The sequence below is a fragment of the Rhinolophus sinicus genome, linkage group LG06, assembly GCF_036562045.2.
Source record: "Rhinolophus sinicus isolate RSC01 linkage group LG06, ASM3656204v1, whole genome shotgun sequence".
In the NCBI taxonomy this organism is placed as follows: Eukaryota; Metazoa; Chordata; class Mammalia; order Chiroptera; family Rhinolophidae; genus Rhinolophus; species Rhinolophus sinicus.
This window is the reverse complement of record NC_133756.1, coordinates 156,216,652-156,241,603: the sequence shown is the minus strand read 5'-3', so window position 1 is coordinate 156,241,603 and position 24,952 is coordinate 156,216,652. Positions and strand designations below refer to the sequence as shown.

The 24,952-nt window shown below is 39.1% G+C and overlaps 1 protein-coding gene across 1 annotated transcript in view; it reads right to left on the bottom strand.

Annotated features, from left to right (window-relative positions):
• Window positions 1-272: 272 nt before the first annotated feature.
• LOC109459546 (glycine N-acyltransferase-like protein 1) overlaps window positions 273-24,952 on the bottom strand; it is a 41,145-nt gene continuing 16,465 nt past the window's right edge. The window contains 5 exon segments of the mRNA XM_074336429.1: window positions 273-776; window positions 1,052-1,229; window positions 1,450-1,576; window positions 9,457-9,564; window positions 10,239-10,358. Coding sequence (XP_074192530.1) covers window positions 371-776; window positions 1,052-1,229; window positions 1,450-1,576; window positions 9,457-9,564; window positions 10,239-10,316 — 897 coding nt within the window. The 5' untranslated portion in view covers window positions 10,317-10,358 and the 3' untranslated portion in view covers window positions 273-370.

Below are 24,952 nucleotides of genomic sequence, written 5' to 3'. Positions count from 1 at the left end.
TCGCTGGACGTGCGACCTGCTGTCCGTTTTGTCTGCAACCCACCGACGACTCTCTTTCACTCTCCTCCACTTTTCTCGGCTCTCCTTCGTAGCCGCAGCAGTTATATTAGTGGCCAATGGCTCAATGGCTACAGCTGATGGCCAATCAACCCCAGCTGATGGCCATCTACTACCCGAGCCAGCACCCCTCCATGTGAGGCCGAGAGCCTGTAAACTACTTTCTGGGGCTCTGCCCCCACAAACAGTCCCTGGCATATCATAAACGCCCAAGAGCCATTTGTGAATGAAAGAAAGCTATATTGTGACTTCTGCTTCAATACTGAGAGAACCTTCCCAAGATGGCTAAACAGCTCCACAGCTCACAGAGGACTCATTTCTGTGGGTAGCAGGTCCATTGGTGCCATGCACATGAGGCCACAGAGAAACCAGACCGCTTTAGCACTCTGTGAGATTGTTCATTCTCGGCCCGCACAGAGAGGTAAAACGGAATATTTTCTTGACGCAGGTATGTCACATAATGCACCATCATCCGTCTCATGATGCCCTTGTTTCGCTATCTCTCCAGGGTGTAGCCCATTACTATTTCACTAGTGGCGTCCATGGCGCTCCAGGTGATCGGAGTCCCCTCCGGGCCCAGCGTGCAGTAAGCTGGCAGGGTCTGGAGGCAGCGCTGGATGTAATGCAGGCTCCTCTCGTTCTTCCCCAGTTCCCAGAAGTCATTGACCAGCCCAGAATGGGACACATTCAGCCGGGAAAACTTCCAGTTCAGATCCTCACTGTGGAAACAAACTAAGACGAACAGAACTTTGATCCCTGCTCCTGCAATTTCGGGATTCCACCTCATGCTAGAGCTCTCGAGCACTCATCTCCTTGATTAAATCCCCACTTCTGCGAAGTTGTTGGCTTTGACAATCGACAACCTTTATTCATCCCAGTGAACACATTTGTCCTCTCCTCACTCCAAAACTGATTTATGGAAGTTAGAAAAATGTGTACGAATTAACAATATTGAAGGAAAGCCACGGGATCAGGTAGCACATGTGTTTTGTACCTGTTAGGTACGTCGTCTGGGTGGTCTGCCTCACGCCAGCTTCCAGGCTTGCTCTCATTGGTGGCATTGAGTTTCATAATATCTTCCGTTACATACAGGATTAAGTTCAGATACTCCACTCTCGCTGACTTTGAAAATGCAGCTGTTCTTATTCCCTCACCCAGACTTTCTTGGCAACCTGGGAAGAAAGGTAAGAAAGCAATACTGGCAGCGATTCAGAGTTCTCTGCTTTTGTGGGGCATTTGTTCTACCACAGACTGCTGTCCCCTCGCAGTCCCCAGGGTTTCTGATTCAGTAAAGCTGAGAATTTACATTTCTAACAAGTTGCCAGGTGATGCTGTTGGTTCTGGACCCACTTTGAGAGCGACTGCCGTTACCCATTACCTCTGACTTGTTACCTTCGATTTGGAACATTTGTTTCCAGTTGATGACCCCACAATTTTTCAGGACTTCCTGTAATTTTTGAGGCTCTTTGGAGAATATACTGTATCTGTTTATGTATAGATCATTGTCATCAATCATCTCTTGTATGGAACAGTGAAAGGTGAGATCATTCCCCTGAACGTTTTCTTTAGTTCTCATTTATCGAGACTCTCAGTGTCAGAGGCATGGCAAGGTACTGCAAGTGTTAGAGGTTGGGCGATGAATGTATTAGGTTGGAAATTATATTGTTAAAGAATGAAACATATAGTATAACTAATTTAAAAGTATCCTTCAAGAATTTAAGAGTGCTGTTTAAATGCAGTGTGGGGCCAGAGTCCCAGAGAACAGTTTCCAGGCTCTTGGCTTCACATGGAAAGGTGCTGACTCACTTATTAGATGGCTATTCGCTGTAATCAGATGACCCTCCACTGTGGCTGGGTGGCCATCAGCTGTTATCAGCTAGCCATTAGCCACTGATATAACTGCCGTGGCTACGCTAGGGGGTTAGTTGGTGGGTTGGTTGGCAGGGAGGCAAACGGCGGATTGTGGATCCTGTGGTTCCTGCTTCCTGTGTCTCCAACCCAGCCGCCAGTGAGAATATAGTGGTATGACTCCCCTATCTGTGGCTCCGTGGGTGTTCCTTTTGGGCCTCACCATATCCTGCGTTCTTATGTGGGGAGCGGGAGCTGAGACCCCGCCTGACAAGCAGGTTACTGAGTGTGGCCCCAAACAAAAACCTAATGTGTTCAGGACAATAAATATTTTAAGAGGCCTGATTTTAAAAGAATGACTGGAGATAGGAAATGTAAATATTCAAGGAGTTATGAAAATATCAAGATGAACCAAAATAAAACAAAGGCAATGGTGAATAAAAATTAAAGCTGAAAATAATGAAATAGAGAATATGATTTAGTACAAAGGATATACAAAGCCATAAGCTCATTCCCCCCCCATTCTTCCACCTCTCCTCCCGCCTCCCCGCCCCCCGCCCCCACCACTCCGGTGCAAACCATTGTTTCTCAGTCTAGTTGTGTAGGACACAGCTCCCTGGCCCATGCTGGTGTTATGAACCTTGCGCTCCCCTGCCAGCGGCCAACTACCAGCCACTCATGGTAGCCCACGGCAGCACACAGCAGCCCACAGCAGTTCATGATTGCTGCCGGCCACTCACAGTGGCACACAGTAGCCGCAGCAGCTCACGCCAACTTCTGGCTGCTCACAGCAGCCCAGCTCCAGGGAGAGCTGTTGTTCACAACCTTAGCTGTAGAGGGCACAGCTCACTAGCCCATGTGACAATCGAACCCATGACCTTGGTGCCACCAGGCCAGCTCCATAAGCTCATTTTTAAATGGCCCCAAAAAGGATAAACTCCTAATAAGACTTTTAAGGAAAAACAAGAGAAAGAAAAGCGAAAAGCATGCAGTACTAGAGATGAGAAAGAAAAAGATAAGGGAACAAGAGAGTTATAAGAGAAAGTTATAAGCTACTTCAAGGCAATATATTTACTGTTAAAAGACATGAATGATTTCTCTCAAGAATAAACTATTAAAACTGACCTTCAAAGAAATAGGAAACTCAAAGACTAATAGAAATGACTAAAACTAAAATGAAAAATTTGCCATTTAAAAATTGGCCAAAATCAGATTATTTACATTTAAATTCTATATAAACCAAAAATTAACACACAATTTCAATATAAGGCCACAGCAACATGGGAAGATGCCCAATTCAAAATATACTAAAAAAAGGAATAAAAGATATTTATTGAACATTTTCATTTATGTACGCAGATACAAAAATCCTGAATAAAATACCCAGTAGTAAATCAAAAGAGTAGAAGATGTGAACAAGTAGAGTTTTAGAAAGGCAAGAATGGCTTAGAATCAGAAGATTTTTCAGTGTAGTAATTAAAAGAGAAAAACTGCATGGATATATCAATTGCTAAAAAGAAAAGTAACAAGTATGAAATAAATGCAAATAATAGGAAAATACTTTGAATATGTAAAGATAGATTAAATGTAATTCCAAATATGAATTGTTAAAGCCATCTCATTAAAATCAAGAATGAGAATGGAAATATTACTGTTGTTAGTTGGTATTATTTTCTTAGGTTCTACTACATACAATAAGGCAAGAGACTAAAAAACAATACAAATATGAGAAAAGAAGAAACAAATTATCTGACTATTACAGTATTATGTATTTACAAAATCCAAGAGACTGACAAAAACCACATAAACCAATGAGATCTTAAAGAATCTTGTGACATGTTTTGAAATTTAGAACACAAATAAAAATCAATAGCAAAGTAATAATGCTCAGAAATGGAAAAGAAAAATAATTCTACCAAGAGTAGCGACAAATAGCACAAAATCCCCAAAGATAAGTTTAATGGAAAGTCATTTGGCTTACCCAAGAAAAACACTAAAATTTTACCAAATGTATAAAACAGGAACTGAGAAAATTGAGACACATACCATGTTTTTAAACGAAAAGATTTAGTGTTATGAAAATATTAACCCTTCCACAATTGTTTAAAAAAGTTAATCCAGTTCCAGTTACAATTGCAGTAGGTAGTTGGGATAGTTTGTGGGAAACTGGAAAACTTAGTAGTTTAAGTCCATACAGCTCATAAGCCCATAAGAAAAAAAATTAAAAAATCAACATTGGAGGGAGATTTCCTTTATCAGGCATTAAAACTTACCATAAAGCCACAGAAATATCATAAGAAATGACTAGAAACAAATAGATACAAAAACATTTAAATGTGTTATGTGACATAAGAGATGTTTAAGTTTCAGTGGAATTATTTATTTAATAAATAGTACTAGCATAATGAGCTAGCCATATGGAAGAAAGATATAAAAGCATCTTTTTTTTTTTATTATTAGTTTCAGGTGTATAAAACAACATAATGATTAGACATTTACACCCCTCACAAAGTGATAACCCCCACCAATCTACTACCCCTCTGAGATCATATATATCTATTACTATACCATTGACTATATTCCCTATGCTGTGCTCCACATCCCATGATTGTATATATTATATATATTATATAATATATATAATATATATATAATTATAGTTGACATTTGATATTATTCTATATCAGCTTGAGGTGCACAGTGCAGTGCCAGGCATCTACACAATCTATGAAGTGATCCCCCCGATAAGTTTGTCCAATGCTATGCCGAAATCTTTAGTCAAATGAGAACAGTTCTCAAGGCCTTAAAATGTGTATTTTGTTATAGAACGGTAATATTCATATGAGTGCCCCTAGTCTTTCTTCCTCACCTGAAGATTAGACTCAACTTCACCTCCTTTGTTCCTTAGCCTTCCTGCCCTCCAACTCCCATCCAGGAGCTCTCCGTCATTGCCGTATTATGTATTTTTTTAAATGGGGGTCAAAACATTGAGAATGTAGAGGGAAAATTAAATTATAGCAGAATAACAGGAAAAAAAGAGGGAGCAATAGAGACATAAGAAGTGCATGGGTTAGGGCTAGTTGGGGGTATTTAGGGAGGGGAGTCGTGAATAAGGCAGCACCAGCAAACTGCACAAATGAAGAAATGCAAAAAAGAATGTGATTTTTACATGAGGGCTGTACATCCCCTTCACTGTGTTTGACAGACGTGTGCAAAGAGTAAAAGAATCTTAATTAATGTTATTTAAAAACATATTCCAGATGAAATGAAGATTAAAATGTTAAAAGTAAAAATTAACTTATTGTAAGAAAAAATAGGGAAATATTTGTATAACTGTGGAGTAGGAAAACCTTCCCAACTAGAAAAAGGAAACTCAGAAGTCATAGTGAAAAAGATAACATGTTTGATTACATGAAAATTAAAATTTCTGCTTGTCAGAATCTCCATTTATGGTACTAGACTAACGGGGTGACCACTTCATAATTATATAAATGTCTAATCACTATGTTGTACACCTGAAACTAACATAATATTGCATGTCAATTGTAATGGGAAAAAAATTGTAAAAGAGCTCTATCTAGAAAATAAAGATAATTGTAAATTGGGAAATTTTAACATATACCTCAAGTGTGCATATCCCTAATATTCAGAATACTCTTGCAGAATTTTAATAATCATGTAAAAATCCAGTATAAAAGTGGTCAAAGGATATGAACAGATGATTAGGAGTAAACCCCAAATGCCTGAGAAACATATGAAAATGTGTTCAATCTTTTCATAGGGAGATGCAAATTAAGTCTAGAATAAGATGCCATTTTTCATCCATGAGTTTGAAATAAATTGAGGGATAACACTCAAGGCTGCTGAGAATGTGGGGAAATAGTTCTTCCGTTTACTGCTAACAGAAATAAAATTGGGGCAATCTTTTGGGGAAGTAATCTGGCAGAGACTACTGGACTTTGAAACACACATGCCCTTTGACTTGTTTATAGACTTTCAGTCCTATTGAGATGTATTCCAGGATGTAAACATATGTGTGCAAGGATGTTTATTGAAGCATCTTTGTATTGGAAGAAAACTGAGTAATTTGAATAGAGCAATAGGAGAATAGCTAAGTTACAGTGCAGTCACTCTATGGAATATTACACAGCTATTAGAAAAGAAGTAGTGCTATATTCATTGACCCAAAGGGATGTCCATGCTGAATTCAAGGCAAATTAAAAAGTTATGAAGAAAGGGAGTTCCTTTCTAGTTGCTAGATGGGATGCTGCTCCATTCCTGAACTGCTTAATAAAGCCAATTAGATCTTTAAGAAAAAGTTATGAAAGAACAGATAACAAATACGCTGTATTTGTTAGTATGAGCAAGACACTGATTATCTCAAGCGGTGGGAAAAGAGGAGAAAGGGGGAAAGGAGAGATTATTAATCTCTTAAAACAACACTGGATTGTTCCACTTGTAGCATCAGCATGTATTACCTTGATGATTAAAAAGTAACAAAGAAAAAGTTTAAACCTTATCTAGATCCCCACCCCCACAGCGTCTTATTCATTACATCTGGGTAGGATCTTAAAACCTGTAGTTTAAATGATCATCCCACTGGACTCGAATGCAGGGTGAACCCCCTATTTTTCAAATAAGGAAACTGAAGTTCAGTAAAAAGATTGTGCCTTTCCAAGATCAACTAGTAAGTGGCCACGTGAGATACAGGGCTAGCCCAATGTTAGTTCTACTGTTCCTAGCTACTCCTCCAAAGTTTTGAGGAAGTTAACAGACTTTTTGGTTACATGGTGATGGAAGGAGAACTGACTCTGGGTGGTGAACACACAATGGGATTTATAGATGATGTAATACAGAATTGTACACCTGAAACCTATGTAACTTTACTAACCATTGTCACCCCAATAAATTTTAATTAAAAATAAATAAATAAAACAAAATTTTGTTTTGAGCATTTTTTAATGGAAAATGTTAGTTACACAAAAGTCGAAAAAGTTTTATACATATATAAAATTAACCCCCATATACTCATGACCCAGCTTCAATAATTTTCTATTTATGACCAATTATGTTTCAATTGTACCCTCTAGTGTACCCTCCAATGGATTATTTCATCCTGAAATACTTCAGTTGTTAACAGAATTTTGACTTTTTAAAAAAATAACACCACTGATGTTTGTGGGGAACTTACTTGGATAGTCTCTGAATAAAGTTTCAGCATGTAAATTTGAATGTTTGTAACACTACAAAGTAATGTGGAATTTGGTCAGATGAATAAAGGAAGATAGTTCAACTTCAAAATACAATTTGGGATCAAGTGATTTTCTATGTACCTTATACTTTGAAGGAAAATTTAAGGAATGTATAAAAACTGATTTGGAGTTAAAAAAAATCAGTCATAATTTCATGACAATTGGATTGCTTTTTAATACTGAAAGGAACATGGTATGCTATGGAATTAAGTGAGGTGAATATAGTTCAAAATAAATTGTATTATCTTACATCTTCCCAATTTTTGTCATATAGATATACCATGGCACTTTAATGTATTTAGTATTTTTATTACCTCACTTTTTAAAAAACTAGCATTGCTCAAAGCAATGAATATGTGACATCATGGGTTTGAGGCTATAATTATATTCTCCAATACACATCGTAAATATGAAATTAATTGAAATAAAAAGAAATCTTTGACCATATGTCACCTTTTGACCACATTTAGCATACCACACTTTGAAGAAACTGGGTTATGGGATTTCATGTGCTGAGTGTCAGTCCTCACACCCAGATTGCCAGGAAGCCAGGAGACCGAATGCACTTCCCTAGGAAAAGTGTCAAGAAGGAAGACGTGGAGCGCGTCCAGCCCAGCCTGGTTCCCTGGTTTCCTCACCTGAGGTCGCGTCATTACTTTCTGTACCCCAGGCCTAATTTGGATGACTTTATTATTTTCGGACTCAGCTTCCGTACCCACAATAAAGCCTACTGGCCTTGAAGCATCAGTGCACTGACTAGATGTCCATGGCACTGGGAAGTTCATAAGCTTTAGGGCAAAAATAGATCCAAGCTTGCATCTCTCTCAGTTTAATCACTCTTTGTAGGACCTCAGCCATCAACAACTGTAATATTTACAATCACATACTGTATATTAAGTTTTTGATATACAGCCTCTCATTTAAACTTTGTCATTCTATATCGAAGCTACTCTTTTTATTTAATTTATTTTCTAATTAGAGTTGACATATAATATATGAGTTTCAGTACAACAAAGTCATTAGACATTTATATACCTTATCAAGTGATCACCCTGATAAGTTTAGTACCCAGCTGACATAATACGTAGTTATTATAATATTATTGACTATGTTCCCTATGCTGTACTTTATATCCTCATGACTATTTTTATAACTGACAATGTATACTTCTTAATTCCTTTCAATTCCTTCATATTATCCCCACTTTACAGATGATAAAACTGAGGCTCAGAGAACTTCTGTGGTCACATAGCTAGTAAAATCGGCAGTCATTCAAATTTGAATTCAGGCCACATTAGCCAAAGCCAAAGACAAATTCATAAGGGGTACTTTTGTACATGATTGTTAGTTTTGAGGTTATAATTGTTTTAGGATAGATTTCTGGAAATGGAACTGCTGGGTTAAAGGGTAAGAATAATTCTGAGATTCTTGATACATGCTGCCCAATTGTTTCTAGAAAAAATGTAATTATTCTTATATCCATAAAAAGTCCATGGGAGCATACATTGTAGTGGTTGTCTTTATTATTCATAATTAATAGTAGCTGAAATCTGTTGTTCACTTCCACTTGCAAGTCATTGTGCTAGTTGTTGATATGATATGTGTTATGCCATTTAATTCTGAGAATAATCCTCAGACAAGGTATGTTGTAGCGAACTCTTTTATTTTATTTATTTATTTTTTGCCTTTATTTTTTGCTTTAACTTATGGTCTCTTGCAGCCACATGACGTATTATCTCTCCGCATAGTTTTCTCATCTCTAAATTGGAGATATTCACTTGATAGGGTTGTTCTGAGGATGACATTCGCTAACAGGAGAAGTGTCTCCACCTGGTTGACACATAGTCGTTACAGGTCCCTTCCTGAGAGGCCTTTTTACTAGAGGACTTCTGCCTGGTTTTTGTTTCCAAGTGGCTGTTCTGATGTCCGGGACACCCATGTCTCCCTTTAGGCTGGCCTTTTTTCCGCCCCTGTCGCTGACCTCCCAATCAGCCCTTAATTTGCATCAGGTCAGAGGTGAGCTGCCAGTGCCAGTCTTCTTCTCTTCCCTCTCCTTCTCATGCTGCCCTCCTCTTTCTCCTCCTCCCCCTCACATCCTGCTCTTGTAGCTGAGTTCTACGCTTTGACAGGCAGGGTGGGGATATGGAGCTCATCCCAGGTACCAAGTACTGAAGGCGTGTCTTTAAAGTATTCCAATTTCTCTTTTACCTTACACAAGCAGCATGGTGTGTCGGAACTGTGTTGGCTCCTCAGGCCCCTTGGAGCTGGCAGGTCCACCTGTCCAGGTCTGTGCGCCTACCTGCTTTTGAGGCCGGACAACGACTGTCCGATACTCAGGCCAGGAGTCTACCAGCACCTCCAAGTTGAAGGGGTTTCCATGGTTGTTGTGATAAACAGAGCCATACACCTGAAGGAGGAGCAGAAGGGACTAGGAGCGATTGGGAAGGTCGCCCTGGCATCCTCAGAGATGGGCACTTGGATGAGATGAAGAGAGAAACGGAGGCCAGGAGAGGGTACCAGGACCAAGTCAGTGATGAGATACATGAGGCCTGTCCCCAGGGCCATATCTATGGAAGTAAAGGCACCAGCAAGCAGGTGGAAGAACTCACAGGCGTCCTCATGATAACAAACAGCCAGTGTGCACTAATTGGGCACTTGCTGTGTTCTTAGTACATACATCATATACAATTGAGTGCTGACAATAACTTCAAGAGGAAGGTGCTAATATTATCCCTCTCTCACAGATGAAGGGACCAAGGCACAGAAGCGTAAAGTAACATGCCCAAAGGCACACCATTAGCAAGTGGCAGGGTTGGAATGCTACCCGCTCAGTCTATCTGCAAATCCTATGCCCTTAGCCACCCTCCTCCACTGCCTCCCCAAGTGAATGACAAAACCTGCAGAACTGCCCAGTTGCCTCCTCCTAAGAAGAAGCAGCAGCAGAGGTGCCTCCCCCTCCATCCTCTTTTGCAGCTCCAACCCCCTTACAGAAAGTCGGGAGGAGAAGCAGAATTATGAGCTTGGTATCTCCCTGTCCTCGACACCCCATTTCCCTTCCCCAACCTCCTGCTACCCTCTCACCTTCAGGGATTCAGGGATGCTTCTGGCCAAGGATTTGTATAAGGTCAGCAGCTTTGAGGAATCTCGCAGCAGAAGCATTTTGTGGGGCACTTCGGTCTTTGAGCTCTTCAGGGAGAAACTCTGAAAAGATTAGAAGTAAAGGGAGAGGGAGAAGGTTTAGGACCAAAGGAATTACAAGTGCACTTTACACATATTCACCAAGTAATCCTCATGTGGATGTCATCGTCACTCTCCTTTGGAAGACACCAAAGCTTAGAGAGACTAAGTAAGTTCTAGTTCAGCCACAAAGGAGAGAGGCAGAGTCAGATTTTGAAACCACAGATGAATGAGTCCGGAACTCCTCCACCACCACCATAACAATGCTTTTCTTATATCTTGGTCAACAGATGCCTGACAAGCCTTCTTTTATCAGGGATAGAAAATATTAGCACTTCAAGGACAGTTAGGAAAGGAAACTTAGAGCAGGGCTTGACAAATGTTTTCTTAAAAGTGTTTTAGACTGTTTCAGAAGTTGTCTCGGTTTCATTACTAGATTTTAAAAACAAGGAAAAGTTTTGACACTAAACCATTGAAGTTCAATTGAAATGACATTCGCAATTCTCAGAAATGGGCCAAGAATTTAACAATCACTTGGAGAAGGTCATCAGCGTTAACTGATAGTGGTTCAAAGCTCAGGCTGGGTTCAAATTTTAGCTCTGCCTCCAATTTCTTCATCAAGTTGGTCTCAAAATGTTTTCTAATCAGTAAACTGGAGATGAGAGGGCATACTTTTCAGAGGTATGGTATTACACCATGTAGTGCCTATGAAACACTTAGCATCATGCCTGGCACAAAGTAATTACCATATGTTAGTTTTTTGTGTTGGTTAAATTATCAACATGCTTGGCCGGCCCGGTGGCTCAGGCGGTTAGAGCTCCATGCTCCTAACTCCGAAGGCTGCTGGTTCGATTCCCACATGGGCCAGTGGGCTCTCAACCACAAGGTTGCCAGTTCTATTCCTCGAATCCTGGGATGGTGGGCAGTGCCCCCTGCAACTAAGATTGAACACAGCACCTTGAGCTGAGCTGCTGCTGAGCTCCCGGATGGCTCAGTTGGTTGGAGCGTGTCCTCTCAACCACAAGGTTGCTGGTTCGACTCCCACAAGAGATGGTGGACTGCGCCCCCTGCAACTAGCAACGGCAACGGCAACTGGACCTGGAGCTGAGCTGCACCCTCCACAACTAAGACTGAAAGGACAACAACTTGACTTGGAAAAAAAAAAAAGTCCTGGAAGTACACAGTGTTCCCCAATAAAGTTCTGTATCCCTTCCCCACTAAAAAAAAAAAAAAAATCACTAATCAAATGTTTAAAAAAAAATTATAAACATGCTATTTTATAGATTTAGGCTTTATATCCAGTGATGTGAAAAATAATAAAAAATGTGAAGAACTTACCAAGTAGATTAGTGTAAAAGGAGGAACCCATGAATCAGATATCTGAAGCAGTCATTACCCAATTAGCTAATATAGATGTTTAAATTTTTTTTTATGTTCATGGAGATGAAAATGCCCATGGAGATGAAAATAGTTAACAAATATGTTTTTTCTTTGCTTGGGCTAAAGTCTTGCTAAAGGTACGCTATGTTCTATGGCTTCATGAAACAGGAGGTAAACGAAAGCTTCCTATTGCCTGAACTCAGGATTTCAGAATGTTTGAATGTTTAAATAAACAGAATTGTGTCTCTGACACGTCTTCTTATGCTGTTCTTGTAGCTGTCAGACAAAGCTACTGTGTTGTTTTTTTTCACCTGCAAATACTTTTCCTGTTCTTTGTTTCTCCCCCAATTTATCTAAAATTACCCAATCTCATGTTTTTCACTATTATTTTCTCCTTGAAACTTTCAGTCAAGGTTTTAAGAAGTTTTAATTCAAGAGTCATTGTGCTAACTGGCTGTGTCTCACCTAAGCAAGAAAGGAAAATTAATTTTCAAGATGTAGGACAGCTCTCAGAAGTCAAGGAAAAACTTAACTCCCTGAACTTGCTGAGGAATCAGGCAGCCTTGTCTATCTGGGTATGGAAATCAATGGCTGGTTTCTTTAGGACATTGTTATAAGGATGAATCCGTTCCATCCTCTCCATCCATGTGCCACAAGCCTCACGATTCAGCTTCCAAAGGTCTGATCAGACTAGTGTGGGACTCATGCCCACCACCCGTAGGTCAGGGAAGGGTAGAGAACCTTGACTGACAGGGCCACTATAACTATAGGCAATGGGAAAAATGAGGTGTGTTAACAGAGAAGTGGAGAACAAATGCTAATGGCAGGCAAAAAAAATTAATAATTAATTAATTAATTAAAATGTTTGCTACAGCATACCTTGTAGGATTATTCTCAGAATTAAATGGCATAACATATATAAACAATTAGCACAATGACTTGCAAGTGGAAATGAACAACAAATTCAGCTACTATTAATTATGAATAATAAAGACAACCACTATAATGTATGCTCCCATGGACTTTTCTTTTTTTTTTTCCAGATTTTATTTGGGAGGGGGAACAGGACCTTATTGGGGAACAGTGCGTATTTCCAGGACTTTTTTCCAAGTCAAGTTGTTGTCCTTTCAGTCTTAGTTGTGGAGGGCGCAGCTCAGCTCCAGGTCCAGTTGCCCTTGCTAGTTGCATGGGGCGCAGCATGGTTTGCGGGAATCAAACCAGCAACCTTGTGGTTGAAAGGACGCGCTCCAACCAACTGAGCCATCCGGGAGCTCAGCAGCAGCTCAGCTCAAGGTGCTGTGTTCAATCTTAGTTGCAGGGGGCGCTGCCCACCATCCCTTGCGGGACTTGAATAGTTGAACCAGCAACCTTGTGGTTGAGAGCCCACTGGCCCATGTGGGAATCGAACCGTCAGCCTTCGGAGTTAGGAGCACGGAGCTCCAACCACCTGAGCCCCAGGGTTGGCCCCCATGGCCTTTTTATGAATATAAGAATAATTACATTTTTTCTAGAAAGCAATTGGACAGCATGTATCAAGAATCTCAGAATTACTCTTAGCCTTTAACCCAGCAGTTCCATTTCCAGAATTCTATCCTAAAACAATTATAACCTCAAAACTAACAATCATGTACAAAAGTACCCCTTATGCATTTGTTTTTTAATAATAGCAAAATGTTGGAAGCACCCTAAATTTCCAAAATACAGGAATGGTTAAATAAATGATGGCATATTTACATCAGCAGATAGATATTATACAGATCTTAAAGTTAGGTTTAAAAATATTTCTTAATGGTAATGAAATTTGCCATTATATAATGTTAAGAGAAGAAAGTAGTAAACAGAATTGTTGACTCAATATGATTGAAGTTACATATGATATATAAAGATGTTAATAATGCTTCACTAGGGTGGTAAAATTTTGGGTAATTTTAGTTTTATACTTTTTTGAATTTCCAGTATAGACAATAATCCTGCATTACTTTTATAATTAAAGAAAACAATTTTATTTAAAAAAAATTTTGAGTCTGTGTTCAGTGAGCAAGACACGGATTAAATATGATAGAGGTTTTTTTGTGTTTTTTTGCCCCCGATCCCCCCTGCCTCCCCCCCCACCCCCCGTTTTTAAGCTGTTGTTTCTCAATCTAGTTTTACGACACAGCTCCCTGGCCCATGCTGGTATTATGAACCTCGTGCTCCCCACGGCTGAGGGAGTTAGTTGCCAGTCACGCTCCAACCGCCTGAGACACCGGCCCGCCCAGATAAAGAGGTTTTATAAAATTTTTTATGGTAACATTTGCCCTTAAGGAAAAAAGTTAGGCTATCCTTCAGGAAAATATTATATATTATATATAAAAATATATACACAAATATAATACATGTATATTATATAATGTTACATACATAAATCACGGAAATTTTTCCTTTAATGAGCTTTCCCCCAAATCTCTACTATTAATATCTTAATCCAAGGCTCTGAGCAAGGTTATGGACCTTGGGCCCTTGTCATTCACCTTGGACTTGGGGCTGTCCCAATTCCAGAGGAAAAGCCAAATTTCTTAGCCTTTCCGCCCTCTTGCCAATATACATACAGACAATTGAAAAAGAATATACTCAAAACAGCTCTTTTTCTTACATCTACACTTTAAGTTTCTTCAAAGACTTTTTGGAGTTAGAAAAGATGTTGAAAAAAATAAACAAGTGGCAGACATTTATTTCTGCATACTGTCAAGCGTATACATACAAGATTGACAATTAAGTTCGCAAACTTGTTGCAATGATGTTGCTAACCAGCAGGATTATTCATTATAAATAGTGACAACTGGACAAACGGTTAACCAAGTTTACTACTTGGAAGTGCTGAAAATGCTGCATGAAAAAGTTAGCCGACCTGAACTTTTCACCAACAATTCATGGCTCTCGCATCACGACAATGCACCAGCTCACACTGCACTGTCTGTGAGCGAGTTTTTAGCCAGTAAACAAATAACTGTATTGGAACACCATCCCTACTCATGTGATCTGGACCCCAGTGGCTTCTTTCTTTACCCAAAGATAAAGAAATACTGAAAGAGACATTTTGATGACATTCAGGACATCAAGGGTAATACCACAACAGCTCTGATGGCCATTCCAGAAAAAGAGTTCCAAAATTGCTTTGAAGGGTGGCCCTACACTGGAATGGTCTCATAGTTGCCCAAGGGGAGTACTTTGAAGGTGGCCGTAGTGATATTCAGCAATGAGATATGTAACACTTTTTCTAGGATGCGTTCATGAACTTAATTATCTGACCTCCTGTACTGGCCACAGGCAATGTGGCAGACACTGTTGTAAATTGCTTTTCATATCTTAAATTTCTTAGTCCCTAAAGCAATCTTATGAATGAGGTACTATTATTATCTATAAATAAGGAAATGAGGGCAGAAGAGAGATTATGCCCAAGTTACATAACCAATAAGTAAACAATTTAGGAATCAAACCTGAAAATCGAGTTCTTTTTTTTTTTTTAATTTATTTTTTTAATTTATTGGGGTGACAATTGTTAGTAAAATTACATAGATTTCAGGTGTACAATTCTGTATTACATCATTTATAAATCCCATTGTGTGTTCACCACCCAGAGTCAGTTCTCCTTCCATCATCATATATTTGATCCCCCTTACCCTCATCTCCCACCCTCCACCCCCCTTACCCTCTGGTAACCACTAAACTATTGTCTGTGTCTATGAGTTTCTGTTTCTCAGAAATCGAGTTCTTAATCCCATGTTCTTAGTCACCACGCTATACAGGAGAACACAGAAGCAGAAAGTAAGTGTCATGCAGAATGTCATGCGGGGTCTCAGCTCCCGCTCCCCACATAAGAACGCAGGATATGGTGAGGCCTAAAAGGAACACCCATGGAGCCATAGATAGGGGAGTCATACCACTATATTCTCGCTGGTGGCTGGGTTGGAGACACAGGAAGCAGCAGCCACACTACCCGCAGACTGCCCTTCACTTCTCTCTGCCAACCAACCTCACTTGCTAACTGCAATCCTCCATGCTAACTGTAATCTGCTCTTGCTAGCTTAGCCACCATCTTCTTGCTAGCCCCCATTTTCTGCTATCGTAGCCATGACAGTTATATTAGTGGCCAATGGCTCACTGGTTACAGCTGACGGCCAACTAGCCACAGCTGATGGCCATCCAATCAGAGTTGATGGCCATTTACTATCCAAGTGAGCAACTTTCCATGTAAGGGTGAGAGCCTGGAAACTGTACTCCTGGCTCTGTCCCCACAGCAGGATAAAAGATGCATTGTAGAATAGTGTATAACTTTTGGGGGTAGGGGATTTTTATTGGTTTACCACACCCCCTTCCTGCAATGACTTCTTTTAGTCACAGCTGTATGCAGCCCAGTAGCCATACTTTGTACCACATTTCCCTGCTATTCTGGCATTATTGCCTGGACAGAGGATGAACGCAATCTGAGTTAAGGTAAACAATTCTATACCACAGGGGTTTTAAAGTAAGATTCGGGGTGTCCTTGTGGTCACAATTTCAGTGGTCTATACCAAAGGGGCTTTGATGTAAGGCTTATGAGATGTTAGTTTTGGACCAGCCGAGAAAGCAAGTCTAGAAAGAGGAAAAGAAACAAAACACGCAGAGCGAAACTGAGAGGAGACCTAGGGAAAGCAATCTTGGGTGTAACTTGACAGATTTGTAGGCTGGGATTCCACAATTGGGCTGGCTGTCCTTGGGTTCCGAATTTCCTTCCAAACTCAGAGATTTCTTCTCAAATATTTCTTCTTTTATTTATACTAAAAAGAAAATAAAAAATAAAGGTTTCTGCTGCCTATAACCCAAAGAATCTTAACTAATGTGCAAAATTCCAGAACCTTCAATAGCTGCTGAAAATTTTTATATATTTCCTCCAGACTTTCTTTCAGTTATTATCTTTTTAATCATGATTGAGAAGATCCTCTGTTTGCAAGTTGGAATAACTTCTCTTTGCATTTATAGTGGTAATAAAAGACTTTCTTCGTGTTGCCATATAGACTTCATAAGTATCTTTTCTACTCCTGGTAATATTTTGTGGCTTCTTTATTTTCTACATAATTTTTCTTTTCTTCTTCTTGAGTGTCCACAGGCTAGTTAGACACATTCTATTTATTCTTGGTCCATTTAAATAGTCTCTGTCAGTGATATTCCCTCTCTCAGATCCTTTTTCTCTTCTCTCTGCATTTTATAGGACATTATCTGAGTGTATAAGAGGAAGGGAGTGGCTCGTGCAAACTTAAGGCAGGAGATAAGACTTGGGTTTTTTTGGCTGGTAATCCGGTGGTTTTCAAGATCCCATTCACCTGATAGCTTCTTGCCCTTCTGGCACTAATAGATGGGGTACTGATGGACCATCTTTTGAGTCACACAATGCTCCTTGGGAACAGGCTACCTCCCTCTTACTGACATGGTGTCCCCTAGGTCAGTCCCCTGGCTGCAGACCCTATAGTTTCCACCATGTCCTTCCTTGGCCCCTGTTACCTAGGAGACTATACCAGTCCTGTCCCAATCGACACCGTATCCTTAGCAATGAAAACTGAAACTGCTGGGGAGGCCGTAAGCTGGTTCATCTCCTCTCTGTAGCACCTAGGGCAAGGGTACTGATGGAGGCCCATGTACCAATGTCTAGATATTTACCTGTTCTAAATCAGTTATCAAACTACTAGATAATGTTTATGTTCCTACCTTGACAAATATACTTGTATAACAGCACAATTAAAAAAAAAATCTAGTAAGTATGGTTTTAATATGATCAAAAGTCAACAATGTATCAAAGATGCCTAGATTTAATTATGTTGAATATGATTGGGTGTTCTGTATGATAAACTAATGGTATTTAAATGAGTGATAAAATAAGGGTCTATGTAACTTATCAGTTATTATATAGTTATATAATAAAATTCATTTTCCTCACTTTCATTTAATCAAAATTACAAAATATGTTGTTATAAGCAATTTTTCACATATTTTGTGTTCTTTTGACATTATTGATAAATGAGATAAACTTTCTTGAATGATTATAGTTCTTATATTGATTTTTACTAATTTAAATTTGGAGAAAACTTGCTCTGCTGAGGCAATATCAACTGGTATTAAATTTCTTAAAGCAATACCTAAATTTAGAAATCAATCATGAATTTATTTATTTAAAACTTTGTTGGAAGTCATTTTATTGTATGACTCTTTGAACAGAAGAATCCTTTTAACTAGAGACAATGCTTTGTTCAACTGCTTGGTTTTTTTTTTATTAGTTTCAGGTATACAAAACAATGTAATAGTTAGACATTTACACCCCTCACAAAGTGATAACCCCCTCCTCCAATCTACTACCCCTCTGACATCATATATAACTCTTACAGTTCCACAGAATCTATTTCTTATGCTGTACTCCACATCCTGTGAATATATATATATAATTATAGTTGACATTCATTATTATTCAGCTTCAGCTTCAGGTATACACTGCAGTGGTCAGGCTTTTATATACGGAAGGTGCCAAAAAATTTATACACATTTCAAGCAAGGAAAAAACTATCAAAATTGTAATACTCAATATATGCCGATAACAAAAGATGAATACAAGTCATGTGCATATATTTTTTTGGCATGCCCAGTATATTTTTCAGACATTGTAGTAAGGTAGGTTATGTAAGATAAATTATTATTACTGTAGAGATATTTCAAAGGATTTTAATTTTATTATACAAATCACAATCATATTTTTATTTTTATATTACTATTTTTACCATCTTTAAAGTAAGAACTAGATTCTTAAAATAATATAAAAAATTGATGTCATACTTCATGCATGTTCCTTCTACATCTACATGAATACAAATTACAGAGCAATATCAATTATTTAATATTGCAAAATGTGTCTTAGCTCCTTTGTGCAATTATTGCAAATACTGTAGTAATTCATTAGACCCTCCAGACTCATGACTTGGAATACAAAGAAAATGGACAGTTGGAGCTTATGTAATTACTAATGTATTGCATTCAAGCTATCTGAGAGGAAGGATTTAGTAAGTTAAGTAATTTGCCTTTTTTTCTTACAGTGTTTCAGTAATGGCACAACCTACAAAACCTTCATGGCATTTGGATGGTAGCCTTTCATTTAAAAAATGTGGAGAAGCAATTTCCAGGGGCCTGAACAGTGTTAGTCCCAAAACAGATTTTTAAGGGTGTATGTTGTACTTACTATGTCAGCCCTGAGAACTGGCCCAAGTGGTGGAGGAGCTCATGTGTTATTAAAGAAATTTAGTTTTGTGATCCCTCTAAAATATGGTGCCCAGGTCTGGGTTCCATTTTTTCCAGATACGTTAGCTTCAAGGTTTCTCTCTGATTTTGATGTACCAAGTGCGTTCTAATGGTCTGCACCCCAGGTTGTACAGGGAGTTCCACAACATCACTGTCTCACGGCTACCAAGTGACGTGGAGTCAGGAATCTCTCACCCATGGCACTACCCTTACTCATGTAACACTCCTTCCCTTCTCCAAAGCAAAACCCTTACGGGAAAAATCACAGGTCTGATGGCGAGGCTCCTCCCTCTCCCTCTCCCTCCTTCTCTCTCACAGTCCCAGACCACTGAAAGGGTCTCCTCCTTGTCATATCCCCTTTCTTCCATTGCGCAACAAATCACATGGCTTTGATGACATCAGCAAAGGGAAGATGTCTATGAGAAGAGTACTCCAAGTTTGGAATTTGATAAGATAAATGGAGGAGGAGAAAAAAACCTTTGCTTCACAGTCCTGTTTTTGGAAACCAGAAACTAAACATTAATTCCTTCCTCTTTATTGCCTTTCTTTTCTAACAAGAGCCATGTCTCTCCCAAACATATGGATGCTCCAGATTAATACTATTTAATAATGACACATATTCATATGGCCTGAAATCTTGCGAACAGTCTTGCAGGGTTTGTATAATTGCCTACATTTGACAGATAAAGAGGCTAAGATTCAGGTTAATTTGCCTAAAGTCACCCAACTAGTTGAATGGCGGAGCTAAACTAGGTATGAATAAATGACTAAGTGAATGGAATTCTTGAAAACATGTATAAATCAGATGACTATCAAATGGATGACTAACAAATATACTGCTATCATATAAAGACACTTTATCAGTGACGGTTATTGGTGGCAAGCAACTCTCTGGCTAATTAAAGTTGAAAAAAAGAATTCATTGTGGTGGAAGAGACCTTAGAACAAGCTTTGGGAACAGAGAGTAACTAAATAAAGTTCTGGAGGCCCAGGAAGGAAGAAGTATAGCATCACTCCCTCAGGATTCAACATCCCCAGTGAAAGTATCCGGTTGATCTTGCCTGGATACCAGGGGCTTGGAGGAATATATTATTTTCTTGAATAAGAATTTGACATTATTAGGAAAAGGAGATGGATGCTGAGCAACCAGATAAAACAATAAATACTGACGCACTGACATCATGGCAGAGAAAATAATACTTTGAAAACATGCAATAAGTTTCAGAAAGTGTGCTAAGTACATCGCTTGTATTATCTTATTTCATCCTCACAATAACTCTATGAGGTAGACAGTGTTATTATTTATATGTCATAGCTCTGTAAATTGAGGCCGTGGGAGTTTAAATTGCTCACTCAACAGTTCATAGATCCTGGGCTGCAACCCAGGCACAATCCCCCAAAGTTCCATGTTTTAACTATGATTTTATACTCTCTCTCTCTACCGATGGTGGGCAGGGGAAACTCACAGGAGAAGGGCGGATGCAGCAGCCTGTACACCAACTTCCTTTCAGCTTGTTTACTAATCTCACAGAAATACTGGACCCAGAGCCTTGTGGAATTCAGTACATTTATACTAAACTAGCTTGATTTGAAAATATTTTTCTATTTCTCACCCCTTGAATTAAGCACTGTCTTATACTCTTGGGAATTCATTTTCAATAGGAATAGTTGAACAAAAATATCTCTAAGTATTTATCTAATTATACCTTTGGGGGTTTCCTGGTAGTTCAGGCTTCCACATGAATGAGGAAACTGGCTGATAAGTGATCCTAAATAGCTGATGGCAGTGACAAGCAGGAAAATATTGTTCGCCTTCACACCTCACTTGGAGGCTCTTGGCAAAGGTTTTGAAGCCATCGTCCCTGGAACCAGACTATATAGATTGTGATCTTGAGCAAGCTACTTAATCTCTCTGTATCTCAGTTTCCTTTTCTAGGAAATGTGGACAATAGAAATTTTCTATGAAATGAGGACAATGCTTACCTCATAGGGCGGTTGTGAGGATCAAATAAAATAATGTTAATCAGTTCGAATGTGCCTGGTATATTGCTCAATAAGTTTTAGCCATTGTTATTCAAAACCTATAATCAGGCAACTTGGGGACATCTTTGAATTTCTGTTAATTACATTCTCACTGTCTAGTAATTGCATGCCCATAAGTAGATTTAAAAGTCTCCCCTGGCAAACAACAAATCCTTCCTTATGAAGCATGAGGGGAGGGTAGAGATAGCACTGGGCATATAATAAAACCTATTGCAGAATTTGTTATTGAGAAATATATTTCATCTTATGGAAAGAATAGGGTTGAGGGAGCCGACTTTAGAAGGTGAGAGACCATGAGAGCCCGATCAAAAGTAAGTACATTCATTAATAGAGAGAGACATTTGGTTTTACAGATGCTAAAATGCCATAATGAAAACCTCAAGTGAAATAACAGATACCAATTTACATATTTTTCCCTTAACATAATTAAGATTATTGATGCATCCTCCGGTGGATCAGTCCATAAACCTAAATCTCATCCTTCATACTTCTCAACTAATCACCAAATTCTGCCAATCCTACCTTTGAAATATCTCAGCTCTATCCAGCTCTTTCCATCACAATGGCTATTGCACTAGCTCAGATGGCCATCATCTGTTGTGTGTATCCCTCCAAAAGACATCTGCCTAACTTTTCAATGGATTCCCTTCATCCTTGCAATTAATTAGGAACTTCTTCACAGGGTTGATAAATCCCTTCTAGACTCCAGTCATACTTGAGTTCCTCAATTAGGTCCTCCAAAGTGCTGTACTCTTTCTTGCTCTGAGAAGTCCCAGATGCTGTCCCTCTGCTGGGAGCGTGGTCCTCACCAGCTCCAATATCCCAACTCTCTTTCACTTGGCTGGTTCTATTTTATCCGTCAAGAGATTTGGTTTAATTATCACATTTTCCAGGAAGGCTCTCTTGAACCTCACAGCCTAGGACAGTGTCTAAAAGAGTGGGTACTCAACCAGTATTTGTTAAGTAAATAAAGGAACGGCAAATAAATGGTTTATTGTAGCTACATTCAATAAATATCTAAAGGCAATTATTTCTATTTGTGTTTTTCTGCACAAAAATCAATACAGTTGACTCTTGAACAACATGAGGGTTAGGGGTGCTGACCTTTTGCATAGTTGAAAATTCATGTATAATTATTTCCTTTTTTAAAAATTTTCATTAAGTTTATTGGAGTGACATTGGTTAGTAAAATTATATAGGTTGCAAGTGTACATTTCTATAACCCATCATCTATAAATCCCATTGTGTGTTCAATACCCAGAGTCAGTTCTCCTTCCATCACCATATATTTGACCTCTTTTTACCTCTTGTATAATTTTGGACTCCTTCAAAACTTAACTACTAATAGCCTACTGATGACCAGAAGCCTTACCAATAACATAAATAGTCAATTAACACATATTTTGTATATTATATGTATTACATACTATGTTCCTACAATAAAGTAAGCTAGAGAAGAGACAATTTATTAAGAAAACCATAAGGAAGAAAAAATACATTTACAGTACTGTACTGTATTTATCGATATGTTATCTGTTTATAAAATGAACTGTCTGTCAGTCAGTACCTACATCAATATTGTCTTCTAGGATACAAAACACTAGATGTTATACGTATTACCGTGTTTCCCTGAAAATAAGACCTAGCCGGACAATCAGCTCTAATGCGTCTTTTGGAGCAAAAATTAATATAAGACCTGGTCTTATATTACATTATGTTAGATAAGACCAGGTCTTATAGTAAAATAAGACCAGGTCTTATATAAATTTTTGCTTCAAAAGACACATTAGGGCTGATTGTCCAGCTAGGTCTTATTTTCAGTTAAACATGGTACTAACACTACACATCAAAAGTGAAAAGACAATGTGAAAAAGAAAATCATATTTATTTACAGGTACAAAGACTCATGCACTGATAACAGAGAAGCAGCAATGTGATTGCATTTTGGTGTAATTGATACGATTGCTTCACAGTAGTCTAGCCTATATACTAAGGAATGAATCCTTATAAAATTTTATGGCAGACAGTATTATAGTCATATTCATAGTACAGTATTGGAAACACTGTTACACTTTTTAAAAAACCATTTCCCTGTGGTGATAAGCTGATATGCAGTTTCTCCAATTATGAGAAAGACAGGCATACTGTACAGTAATGTCATTCTTTGAAAGCAAAGTTGTAAAACAGTAAGAAAACTAACACAGTATTAATGTTATATTAAATATCACTCACCTATGCCTGTGTTAGGATAGGTTATCCACTTCCATCTAAGTCTTGTACACAATGTTCTACATGACAATATTTAGGTGACAATGATGACGATGACACAAAAACGTCACTTACAGGTCTTGTCATACAGTTCACAACACACACACTCACACACACACACACACACGCTTACTCAGTGTGTGGCATGATGGGTATTTACTACTCATGAAGCGGAGGTGGGTCGTCAGAAGGGTCTGTTCTTGTCATCTTCACAGTGAGTGGGTTGAGGATGAAGGGGCGGGAGGCTGCTCTCACTGTCTCAGAGGAGGCAGAGGCCCGAGAGGCAGCCACAGACCATGTAAATTTGTGGAAATACACTGCAATTTCTGCCTGACTAGTTTGCTTTTTTATTGCTCTAAAAATGTTTCTGTAAGGAGCCAATCGTTCTCCCACCATTTGCTTTAGTTGCAGTGCCCGTGCCATAGAAGGGCCACGTCACAAAGGAAGTCAAAAGCAGCCTTGATAGTCGAAGCCTGCTTCTGCCACATTGTCTCACGTCAGTTTGTTTTCTGGGCTGCTTCTTCCTCATCGTCTGGTGCTGGTTTGGAAGCATTTAGCTCTGTCAAGTTATCTTCTGTTCATTCCTCTGGTGTGGTGTCTATTAGCTCGTGGATTTCTCCAAGGTCCCCATCTCGAAGCCCTTCACCCACCACCTTCTGCCGTATCCACAGTCTATTTCATGATTTCCTCGATTGGCTCTGCTCCTGTGATGTCATGCACAACATCTGCCCACAGTCTTCTCCAGCAGAAGACTTGATGTTTCCGCTTGGTGTCTTTCATGGCTTTTCTCATAACGACGATGGTACCTTCAAGGTGTAATCCTTCCAGACTTTCCTGATGTTCTCTCCATCGGGGTTCTCTTCATAACATTGACAACCCTTTCCATAGAGTACCGTGTGTAATGATCCTTAACGGTCCCTATGACCCCTGATCTAGAGGCCGAATTAGCGACGTCGTGTTTGGGGGCAAGTAGACTACTTCCACACCTTCAGGGTTGAACTCATGGGGTCTGGGTGGCCAGGGGCATTGTGCAAAATTAAAAGAACTTTAAAAGGCCATCGCTTACTGGCAAGGTACTTCCTGACTAGAGGGGAAAGCATTGATGGAATCAATCCAGAGAAAGCGTTCTTGTCCAGCGTTCTTGTTGTACAACCAGAAGACTGGCAACTGGGGTGTATCTTTCCCCTTCAAGGCTCCAGGGTTAGCAGCTTTATAGATAGATAAGGGCAGTCCCCTTATGTATGCTCTGTGTTTGTGTGCATAAGTTTCGATAATTTTTAACCTTTTTTGGCGGGGAATATTGGGGAACAGTGTGTTTCTCCAGGGTCCATCAGCTCCAAGTCATTGTCCTTTAATCTAGTTGTGGAGGGCGCAGCTCACTGGCCCATGTGGGAATTGAACAGGCAACCCTGTTGCTAAGAGCTTGCGCTCTAACCAACTGAGCCATCTGGCTGCCCAATAATTTTTTACTTTTAATAATAGGTTTGTGTATATTTTATGGTAGTAAATAATAAAATTATTTAGTATCTACATACATTTTATGCATTCATGACACACCTAACTTTTTCTTAATTTTTTCAATATTTCTAGGCTACATGGTTCATCTACAAATTTTTTCAAATTGTCACAAA